This window comes from Calonectris borealis, chromosome 24, assembly GCF_964195595.1.
Source record: "Calonectris borealis chromosome 24, bCalBor7.hap1.2, whole genome shotgun sequence".
In the NCBI taxonomy this organism is placed as follows: Eukaryota; Metazoa; Chordata; class Aves; order Procellariiformes; family Procellariidae; genus Calonectris; species Calonectris borealis.
The window spans coordinates 777,738-788,513 of NC_134335.1; the positions used below are offsets into that span (position 1 = coordinate 777,738).

Below are 10,776 nucleotides of genomic sequence, written 5' to 3' on the forward strand. Positions count from 1 at the left end.
TGACCCGTTTTTAGTCCAGCAATAGGGCAGAGACCACGTCCGCACGCCGTCGCCCCACCACTGTGTCTCTAGCTCTGGCACGGCCGGAGGAAGGCACGCCAAGCCACCCGGGGTTACTGAGTCAGAGCTGCGCGGTTACAAAGCCCTCTTTATTTGCGCACCCAGGAAAGGCAGCGAAAGACAAACAAAAAGAAAACCGCAGCACGGCATCAGCAAAGCAGCCGCCGATAAGGCCCGGGGCTCCCCGGAGGAGCCGAACTCCTCTCTCCAGCCTCCCCTCCGCAGGGCCACCTCTGCCAGACAAGCAGCAGCCGCTGGCCGTGCCCGGGAGCGTCCCGACGGCCGGCAGCTATCGACGTGCCCATCCAGCCCAGGGTGCCGACAACCGCCCCCTCCGCCGTGCAGAGGGTGCGTGGCACCGAGCTGCTTCCCAGTCTTCCCATCTTCGGGAGCCACGGGAGCCTCCTTGGCAGGGGTTTCCAAGCCAGATTGTCATGCTTATAAACCTGCGCGCAACTGCCTACATGCAAGACAAATGAGCCCAAGCTGCAACCCAGATGGATGACTTTATTTACCAGCCCCTTCCTTGCAACGTTCCTCCGGTGTTTGCATTGCATGCAGAACGCAACCGCGTGTTTTTCAACGCCAGAGCTCAGCCAAGTCTGAGCGAAGCCGCTGCGGATCAGAAGACTTGCCTCGCTTGCATACAAAAGCTCCTTGGAAGCTCGCTCCGTATTTACAAAGGAGCCCGGCTTGACACAGCCTCAGCGGGAGCGCTCGCTGCATTCGAGAGGGCCTTCTTCTGGCCTGCCGCATACGGGGCTTGCCTGGTGTCGGCAGACACGGAGGCTACAACGGCGACCGCCCCTCGCCCAGCCCGTCGCACCTCCGGGCCACGGCCGGGTTGCAGCCCGATGCCGCCTCTAAACGCCTCCCGCGGCTTCAGCTGAAAAGTTATTCCTCCTAAACTGCCGTGCAACGTTGCTCTGCACCGTTAGACGGACGCTGCGTTCCACCCCAGCGCTGCCTGCCTCTCAGTATTAGCTGAAATCAGTCCTCGGCTCCCTCCCGACTTCACAGGGGCGTTATGAAGTTTAATTAACTGTAAAGCATTGTGATCAGATAAAAAGGCGTCACAGAAACGCACAGAACTCGAGTCACCGGCTTCGTTTAAAGCAAGTCCAAGCGTTGCCTATCGCCGCTCCAATTACCCCCGCTTAAAGCGGGCAGCCAAGCCACCACGACACGCTCCGAAGCGCGCTCTGGATGACGGGGCGCCAGCACGGCGGCGATAACAGCGCTCGCACCGTCGCGCCTCGGGTGGCAACCCGCACGGGAGACACGACGACAGCGCTCGGCAATCACCGCCAGGCGTTGCCTGCCACAACGCTGCTCTCCTCTCCCAAGACTACCGAGGCCAACGAGTCGATAGCTTTGAAAAGGTGGTGGTGGGGGGGAAGATTGAGTTCTTCGGCCTGAAGGAGATCTTGTCTAAAAGGCATTACAGCAGGAGGTCTAGGATTTATCCTGTGATTCGCGACGGAGCACCAAAACCACGAGATAGCGATCTTCTACTAACAGCGTCGCAATCTCAGTTCACACCGTGCGGTGCTTCTCACCGCTGGAAAACCCCAGCTGCGCCGGCCAGGCACAGCCGTTTTAATTCAGCATCCAGCCCTGCTTTTGTTTCTCCTCAGCCGCTTCGCTATTCTACATCACGTCGTTGTGCCCATTAGCTGGGTGCTGATTAACAGCCTTACCCTCTCGGAGGATCATACCAGCCTTTAGCTAAAAACAGGTCTTAAAAAACCACGGATTCGAAACGCGAGGCGAGGCATTAAGAGTCAGACAGCAAAACAAAGAACCAAGGCGGCTGTCCTGCGTCGGGGCTTTTGTTTTTACTTCAGGCGTCTTTCTAGCAGAGGGTCTCCGGGTCAAGCCAGTGGGCAATTCGCTACGCGTCGAGCTAAACCGCACGTAAATTCCACGAAAAGCACCTTGCGACAAAACCATCTAAAAACTAGGAGGAGAACACACCAACTACATAAACATCTGGGCGTCTGCTGCCAGGCGCCGACGCGTCGTACCGAAGCGACGCGAGCGCTTCCCCGTCTTGCAGGGAAAAGAGCCGACGCCGATGGCTTCTTTCCACCGCTCCTGGCTACCCTCGATGGACGCTGCGGAACGGCTGAATTCGGAGACCAGTCACCCTTCAGGGCCGCCGAAACCAGGCGAACGCGCCGTTAAGAGAGAGAGAGCGATTTTCATTGTCGGAGCCGGCCTCCGGGCAGCAGCCCCCGGCCCCGCTTGGAGGACGCCGATCTCTCGCAGAGGGAGAGGGAGCCGGGAAAGACGGCGGCTCTCTGCCCCCCGCCACCATCCCACCAAAAAGGCCGTTGGGGAAGACGGGGGAAAGCATGTACAACACGCCGATGAATAAAGCTCTTTGTTCGGCCGCGCTGCCTGCTCCTTTATCCCCCCCTTCTCCTATTAGTTAAATTCAACAGATCGCTCAATGGCCTTCTTGTTCTCCCCAAAACGTCCCGGGCAAATAATGCTCGCTCCTCTCGTCGCGCGAGCCAGTAAATGAAGCCTTGTGCCTCTCCAGTGACACACTGTAAATATAAAGTGGCATTAAGGAGGAATATTTTATCAAAGCCATCAGACACAAGTGCAAGTCCCTCCTGCGGCTACTCGGCTCAGTGCAGGAGCGACGCCGGGCCACGCCGTGCGGCCACGGGCTGCGGCCCCACGCCGCCCCCGCCACGCCGGCTCCCGGGGTCCCGCTCCGGCGGCCGCGCCGGCCGGCGGGGGGCGGCTCGGGGGGCCCCGTTCAGTCGCCTTTAATTAACGTCCGCTTCACCCGAGGCGCCCGAGCTGGGCGTTCGCCTCCGAGAGCGGCACCGCGCCCGGTGGCCGCGGGGAAGGCGTCTTCGGCGGGGCCCCCGCTGCCACCGGGGGAGGGAGGAGATGGAAGCGCCTGGCAACTTGCACTTGGATTCCAACAGGTTCCCCGCTCCCCCGGTGCAGCGTCCCCGTTCCCCCCCCCCCCCCCCGGTGCAGCAGCCGTTCCCCGGTGCAGCGTCCCCGTCCCCCCCCCGGTGCAGCAGCCCCGCCGCGGCCGAGGAAAACACCGGGGAGGGGGGGAAGGAGGAGGGGGCGCGCACGGCAATTACTTTTTAATTGTGCGGCCGCCCGATGAGCCCACGGGCAGCGGGGAGAAGCTGCTTCCATGGTAACCGGCAGCCGGCTGCCCGCGCCGCCCCGACACGCGCGGGTGAGCCCGCCGCCGGGGGTCCGCTCCCCGCCGCCGAGCACCGGCGGGCGCTCGCCCCCCGGCACGCCCCGGGCTGGCCGCGCCCCGGCCCCGGGGATGCTCTCCGGGACCACCCTCCAACTCGGGCGCCGCGGAGCTCGGAGCGGCCCCCGCACCCGGCCGCAGCCGCCCGAGCGGCTCTGCCGCCGCGCCGCGCCCGGGCCGCCCCGCTCCCTCCCCGCGCCCGCCGCAGGCCCCGGCGGCGCTCGGCGGCGCCCCCCCGCGGGCGGGGCGGGCCGGGGCCGGCGGGCGGCCGCGTCCTACCTCTGGGGATGATGGCGGCGGCGGAGAGGAGCAGCAGGAGGAGCGGGAGGAGGCCCGGGGCGCCGCCGCCGCACGCCGCGGGGCCGCTGGGCTGGGCGCGACCCGCCATCTCCGGCACCTGCTCCGCTCTGCCCGCCGCGCCGGCACCTCGCCGCCGCGCGCGCCGGTAATGAGATGCGCCCGCGTCAGCGCGGCGGGGGCGGGGCGACGCCCAGGCCCCGCCCCGCGCCAGGGGCCGGGGGCAAAGTGCCGGGCGCGGCGCGGGGCGCAGGGGCGCGGCGGGGACCGAGCCCCCCGCGGGGCCGAGGGAGCGGGGCCGCCGCCCCCGGCCCCGCCGCCGAGCAGCTCGGGGCCCCGCGGGGGGGGCCGCGCTTCAGCGGGAAAGCGCCGTTTCACGCGCACGGGCCGCGGCCCCCTGACACCCCACGGCGGAGCGGGGCCCGCGGGAGGGAGCGGGGCCCGGCCGCCTCAGCGCGCGGGCCCGGAGAATCGCGGTCCGGAACAAGAAAATTGAAAAAAAGAACCAAACCGAAAAAAACCCCAACCCCCTCGCATTTCCCACGGCCGCCTATCGCGACGCCTGCCGACAGGGCGAGAGGCGGGGAGGCTGCGCGCATCAGCCGCTCGGCGCCTGCCCCACGCCAGCCCCCCCCGGCATCCCCCTCCGGGGTTCCGTCCCCAGCATCCTCCCTCCCGGGGTCCCTCCCCAGCACCCTCCTCCGGGGGTCCCCCCTGCATCCTCCCTCCGGGGGTCCGTCTCCCCCGGCATCCTCCCTCCCGCCGTCCGTCCGTCCCTCCCGGCATCCTCCTCCGGGGGTCCCCCCCCAGCATCCTCCCTCCCAGGGTCCCCCCCCGGCATCCTCCTCCGGGGACCCCCCCCCCGGCCGGCGCCCCCCGCCCGCTCCGGCCGGGCCCCAGGCCGCTGGAGGCGGTGTTGAGCCTTCGCCGGCTGCGGGGGCCACCGGGAGCGGCGGGGGCTCGTTAACCGCAGCCCGGCAAAAATCAACCTTTGCTGCAGATTTTCACCCGTGCGATGGTTTTGACAGGGCTTAAATGGAGTAAGAATGAAGAAGTAAGCCGCACCGGCCCCCCCCCGACTGCTAAGCCCTGCCTTAATAGGCCGGGACTAGGAGAGGCGGCCAGCGCCGGGCAGGTTTATCTGGGGACCGAGCCCTCCCTCCACCGAGCAGGCCAGGAACGCGATGGGCCCGCGCAGGCACCAACAGCGGAAAGGCGCAGGCTGTCAAATATTTCTAACGTTATTAATTAGGTTATTCCAAGTTACCCTGAGGCCGGTGAGTTGTCAGTTTAACTTTATCATCCTGTCTTCTGCCAAGCCTAAAGTTAAAACCGCTCAGGGCAAGCGTTGAGTCACCGCGGAGGGCTGGGAAGAGCTTTCACGCACCGGACTGCGAAACCAGGCTGGTTTCGCCCCGCCGGCGCCCGAGGAGACGCAGAACGCTGCTCCTTCGGACTCGGTGCGGAGCGTGCCCACCCCTCGTCCCACCTAACACCCTGCGTCCCCTGGGAGGGCAAGCCCTCCTGCCCCGCAGACGTGCCCGACGGCTCTCCCTCCCGCCCAACAAGTGCCACGGAGGCAGAGCTCCGCGCCGCCGCGATCACGGAACGAAGCCGGATTTATCCCCCCGTTTGTACAAAGCGTTTGGCCCCGTGACGCCAGGTTCCCTCCTCCCCAGAAGGACTTGAGGGCTGGTAAACAACAACCGGGGCTCGAGCGGCTCTGCCGAGAAGCTCCATTTGCCGCTCTGCCGTTAGGCAGCCGGCTATCCCCTTTCTCTGCTTTTAATGACGTGGTGGTTTAGACCCTTTTGTACAATATCGTACGTTATGACCCGCTGCGCCTCAAACGTCAAGTTGAAAGACAACCCGTATTAACTAAAAAGGTTTATAACAAGTTAAGTATTCGTAGGGTGCAGAACAATAAGTAGTAGGAAATACGATTTGCATAATAAATATCAATATCACAACAGCTAAAACAAACCGTGACAAATTATCTGCTGCTAAATGACCGGGAGATTATAGAATGCAAATTGCAAATCCTGAACTCTAGGAAATGACTTCCCTCACCTCCTACGTCCCGGCCGGCAGACAAAAAGGGACTCGGGATGTACTAAAACTGGCTATGTTCCTGCTGGAAACATCCTACTGCATTCCATTATGCATCAACTTTAATTTCAAGAGGAAAACGATTTCCTCTGTCCTGGAAGCTTAGCCTCAGATTATTTGTCACAGTGTGTTTAGCAGTTACGATATTGAAGCGCGAGCCCCGTTGGCAGCGATTGAAAGCTGTATTAAATCAAGTCACGGGCAGCCAGCGACCGATACGGGAGCGGCGGCGGTGGGAACGAGGGGATGGGGGGCAGAAAGGGCGGCTGAGGGCTGGCCCGAGCCACAAACAGCGCCGATACCATCGCGGGCGTGACACGACAAGGTTGCTCCCCAAGCGACGCGTCCCGCTGACAAGCAGCCGCTCGTTTCCGAGACTCGCTGTGACCCGTCTCCCGAGGGAAGCCGTCGGGAGATGCGGGATGCCGGAAAACCACTCCGTGCCCGCTCCGGAGGCGAGGCTGAGGGCAGGCGACGGCCCTTGGGTTTTCCGATACCTGCAGACGTCTCTCCAGCATCAGGGAGGAGAGAGGAGCCTGCGATGGAGGAGCACCGCGCTGCCGGCGTCGCGGGCTGAAACGCCGCGGCACCCTGTAAGCGAACCCGCCCCGGGACCCAGCGGCAAGCCGCAGATTTCGAGGCGCCCCCGGGGAGGATGAATTTCCTCGCCTGCGTTGACAGGGGTTCCGAGGGGCAGGAACTTCTCCCAGCAGCCTCGCCCGCGCCACTTGCGGAGATCCTTCAGATGTGTCATTCCCGCCCCCCCCAGCCGCAATCTAGCGCATCTCCCAGACCAGATGGTGTTTTCGCATCTTAAAACCGATAATCAATTGTTTGTTAATTCAGCCTTTAAGTCAGGAGCAGAAATGAACTTAAAGACGAGAACTCCAATCTGCGGTATGCTTCCAGAGACAGAGCCAAGCCCCTGGTTTCAAAGGCGCTTCTCAAGAGAAGAACGACGAGGTGCGCTTGTACACTGCCCTCCTGTAACACAGCCCCGGGCGGTGGCTTTGCTCTGCCCCCAACGGCACTCGGTAGCGTGAAAAAGCCGCAGATGTGTGGGTGAGTGGCAGCTGCTGCGGAGGGATCAGGCGGAGATCCACCCGGTCCCGGCGCAAATCGGCGCCGGTCCTTCTGTTGCCACTCTTGGGAATGGCGCTGGAGGACACGGCGTCACCTGACTTGCGGCTAATTTTAAGTGACTGCCATTAGTCACTCCACCGCAGAAGTTACAGTAGGTGCTGTTTTCCGAGGGGCTTACAAAACCAGCGATCGACTACCTGTCTCACGTTCACAAAGACGGGCAAGGGGAGCCAAGACTACTCGCTAGCCACGATGGCTTTCCGCCGAGTCCTCTAGCTTTGCCATTCATCCCCTCCGCCAACCTAGGAAGGGAAGAAGGACCTGAAGAAGCCCACGTTTTCCGCTCTAGACAAGGACGGTAACGCAGAACGCGTTTAACTTCTGCAGGTACTGCGGGGCTTTCCATCCTTACGCAGCTCTTTGAGCCTCAGCTTAAAGGTGCTATAGAGACTGAGACCAAAAGGATTCCTCCAGGAATGGCAGCGTTTGTTCGTTCTACGTACTCTGTCAAGAGAAATAAAACAGTTGTCGATCTTGGGAGAGGCGCCGGCTCTGAAATTTTCAAAGAACTGCATGCAATTTTAGCCACACAATTCACACGAAAGCCAGCATGGGGCTAAATCCTGTGTAACTCTTTGAAAACGGAGGAGTCTGTCAAAGGGAATCCGGAGAAGGAATAATCAAGTTATAGCGTTTCAGATGTAACGGCTCGCCTGAAAGACATTTCGGCGCTTCCCGGGTGGGTTGCGTTCCCCTCGGCCGGCTGGGCTCCCGGCAGAGCCGCCGAGCATCTTACCTGTCCCCGGCCTGGAGAGCCCGGTGCCGGCTCTTCAAAGATCAGGTAGAAACGCAAAGCCTGATTTCCAGTCTTTCACGTACTGTGACAAAGTTGTCACTGGCTACGCTCTCCCTCTATAAGCGTAGGGCTTTAGTTACAGGACAAATAGCTCCCCATATATTTTATTTATCTGCCTTCCACTGCGACGAGCGACAAATTTGTTCCAAATTTTAAAAGGTGTAAAATGGATGCCAAAGCGGCATGCGGAGCTACGGCTTGCCATCGCCACCGAGGAAAGAGGGAACATTTCGTCGTCCAGCCCCAGCAGGGCTGGGAGCTCTGCACGGCCCGTGGCTGCACCCCACTTGCACGGGAACGTGGAGGGGCACGGGAACCCCCTTCTCACCAGGTACCTCGGTTTTGCAAACTGCCCGCAAAAGGTGCGCTGGGGGCTTCCCGGCCGCCCCCCGCCTGGCAGAGCCGTGACCGAGCCGCAGCAAGGCTCGGGGGGCTTCGGTGGGTTGTCTGGAACTCCCCAGTACTGAGAGGCGGCGGCCGCGCCTGGCTGCGGCACCCCCGGCCCCGCGGCCGCAGCTCGCCGACGGCACGGGGAGCCTGCCCGTGCTGCAGCCGCCCGCCCGCGCCGGCTGGACCGGCAGCGTGGGCACGGCTGGGCGGGCTGGATTTGTACTGAAAAGACGGGACGTTTCAAAACTATCCAGAAAAATACTGGTGCCGAGTTAGCAAACGAAAGCAAGACTTACGCGAGCGTGTAACGTGTTGACTTTCATTCCCTCGGGACAAACGCTGCAGGCAGAGACAAAGCCCAGTCACGCTTGCCGAGAGCAAGAACGTAGTCTTGGCAAAGCGCGTACGCTGGGCACCCGCTGTAAATACGATATTTTCATTTATAATTTGCAAAATTTTCTCCAACACCCACTGGATATTTGCATTTGCTTTGTCTTTTTCCTGCATGTGGGGGGCCTGTTTCTGCATTTTCATTTTTGTTTCGAGAGCGAAAAGATTAAATTTAATTATTTTTAAGCCACAAGTGTGATAATAAAACAAAAACGCCTTTTGATTTTGGAGAAATCCTATTGAGGATCTGAAGGGCTGTCATCAGTGCAGCATCAGTCTTCATTATCTGATTCTTTTTTCAATTGGCAGAGCTTTACAGAGAACACCGCTCTTTCAACAAAATGATAAAGGGGTATTTGAAATAAACAGAGAGAGTCCCCAGCCGGTGAATACCTTAGACTGCTGCGGACTGTGACTTAATGCTAACTCCTATGAACTCCGGCTTTTTATCTTTTAATAAAAAAGCCATACAGATGGGATTTTTTTCTCGGCTGAAACCTTTGTTAAAAAAAAAACAAACAAAAAACCCTACCACGCCACCAAAAAACCCCTGAGGAACAACAGACACTAAAAGTATAAAAGTTCTCCCTGAGCAAAGTCTCTCGCACGTATGCATTCGCGACTGCCAAGGCAAGAAAAAACCAAAAAGGCGTTTCCACGCGGCCGCCGCGTCGCCATCACCGCCCTGTCCCCGTTGCTCTTCTGTGCGAAGAGCGAGCGGGAGCGGCCCACAAACGCGCTGGGATTTCGCCATCCCCCCTCTGCCGCAGCCCCCGAACGCGCCGGCGAGGGAAGGGGTCCGCCGAGCCGGGGCACGGAGGCAGAAGCAGGCGGGCACCAGCCGGCGCTCGCCGCCGCGCGCGGGGCGAGAGGCGCTTCACCGGGACACCCCTACCGCGCGGGGCGGTTGCGTCTCTAGCTCCAGCCGCGTTGATCAGCCGCCACGTCAAGCCCCGGAGCCCTCCCGGGTCTGAACGCTCGGGAGGGGGTCAGGTCCCCGCGCCCGGAGCCCACCGCAAAGCGGCGCGCGGTTCTGCGTCAGCGGAATGCAGGCACGTGCCGGCGGGGTTTCCCCTGACTTGGGCAGCAGTGCCAGCGAGGCACCCACCCGCCGGTTCCTCCTTCCCGGAGAAAGCCAAGCACACCGCTGTCGTGGAAAACACACGCCATGGACGCGGACCGGCCACCGCTCCGTGCCGCGTAGCGCGGCGCCCAGCGAAGGCACCGGCCCCCCCAGCCGGCGTACCTCGATGCTGCTGCCAGACAAAGACAAGCCTTGTTTTAACCCAACAGCTTGCTCCCGCCCGCCCGTTCAGACACCCGCGCCTGGCCCAGAGCGTTGGTACGTGCCGCGCGCGCCGGCCGCCACGGCTACGTTATTTAGCGCCCGATAAGGTGTATGCACAAAAGACCGATCGGTTTTCCATCATCTCCAACGAGTACAACCAGAAAGGTTAAGCTCCCAAGTCTGCTGAAACAAGATGAAATATTTTCAGCTGGTTTTAAAGAAGCCAGATTATTCCCTAGCGTAAGGATAAAGCACGGAAAATCTAGCCAGTCTGGCTCCCCTGCCGGTCTAACCTTTTTACTACTGGATAATGAGGAATAAGCTATAATTTAGATTTTTTTTAATTTCTCTTTTTTAAACACAGATCCAATTGAGAAGGGCGGGGGACAAATCATTTTATAGTCTTGCATCATCTTTCCTGCAGATGAGTCTCTAATGCACCCGCGCCATAAAACTCGGGAACTGTGCCCTCTGCGTGTTGTTGTGACAAATTTCAAATCAAGAGGGTGCTTGAATGGGATTTATTACAACTGGAAGACACGAAATTGTAATCTTTATGAGCCAATGACACAGAGCCTTATAATAAGAGAATGAAGTATCATTTTAAATGTAAAGCAAATTAGATTACCGGGGTCAAACCCTTCTACAGAGACATCATGTCTTCAGAGCGCCTCTTGCATTTGACATCCTCTTTTCAGGTTTCGCATTAGCATTTAAGTGTTTTTTAAATATGTTTAATATTCTTATAGGAGAAAAGTGCCTGCAAAAGTCAAGTCACGGAGATCACGGGGCGGGGGGGGAGCAAGCCATCGAAATAAGTGCCGGGGGAAACGGCAGCCCCGCCCGAAGGAGAGGGCTCTGGCGCCGTCTCTCGGCTCCCTCCGCCCGCCCCGCTCACGCTCTCCGTCCCGCGGCGGAGCCGGGTCTCGGCTGGCCTGGACCCCCCGGCGGCAGGTCTGGGTTTTAGGGTCTGCTGGGAGGCGGTGGGGGAGCTCCCGCCGCCGCCCGCCCGGCCCAGCACCCTCCGGACAGGCACCATGGCAAGCTGTGTGGGGTTTTGGT

General features: G+C 60.5%; 1 protein-coding gene across 7 annotated transcripts in view; it reads right to left on the minus strand.

The window, feature by feature from the left end:
- Positions 1–3,732, minus strand: part of CADM1 (cell adhesion molecule 1) — a 164,111-nt gene extending 160,379 nt beyond the window's left edge. For 3 of the 7 annotated variants that reach the window (XM_075172802.1, XM_075172801.1, XM_075172799.1), the window contains exon 1: positions 3,581–3,704. In XM_075172802.1, coding sequence (XP_075028903.1) covers positions 3,581–3,689 — 109 coding nt within the window. In that variant the 5' untranslated portion in view covers positions 3,690–3,704. Of the gene's footprint in view, positions 1–3,580 lie in introns of all 7 variants that reach the window. The other 4 variants (XM_075172797.1, XM_075172796.1, XM_075172800.1 and 1 more) reach the window with 3 other exon arrangements.
- Between the last annotated feature and the right edge of the window lie 7,044 nt (positions 3,733–10,776).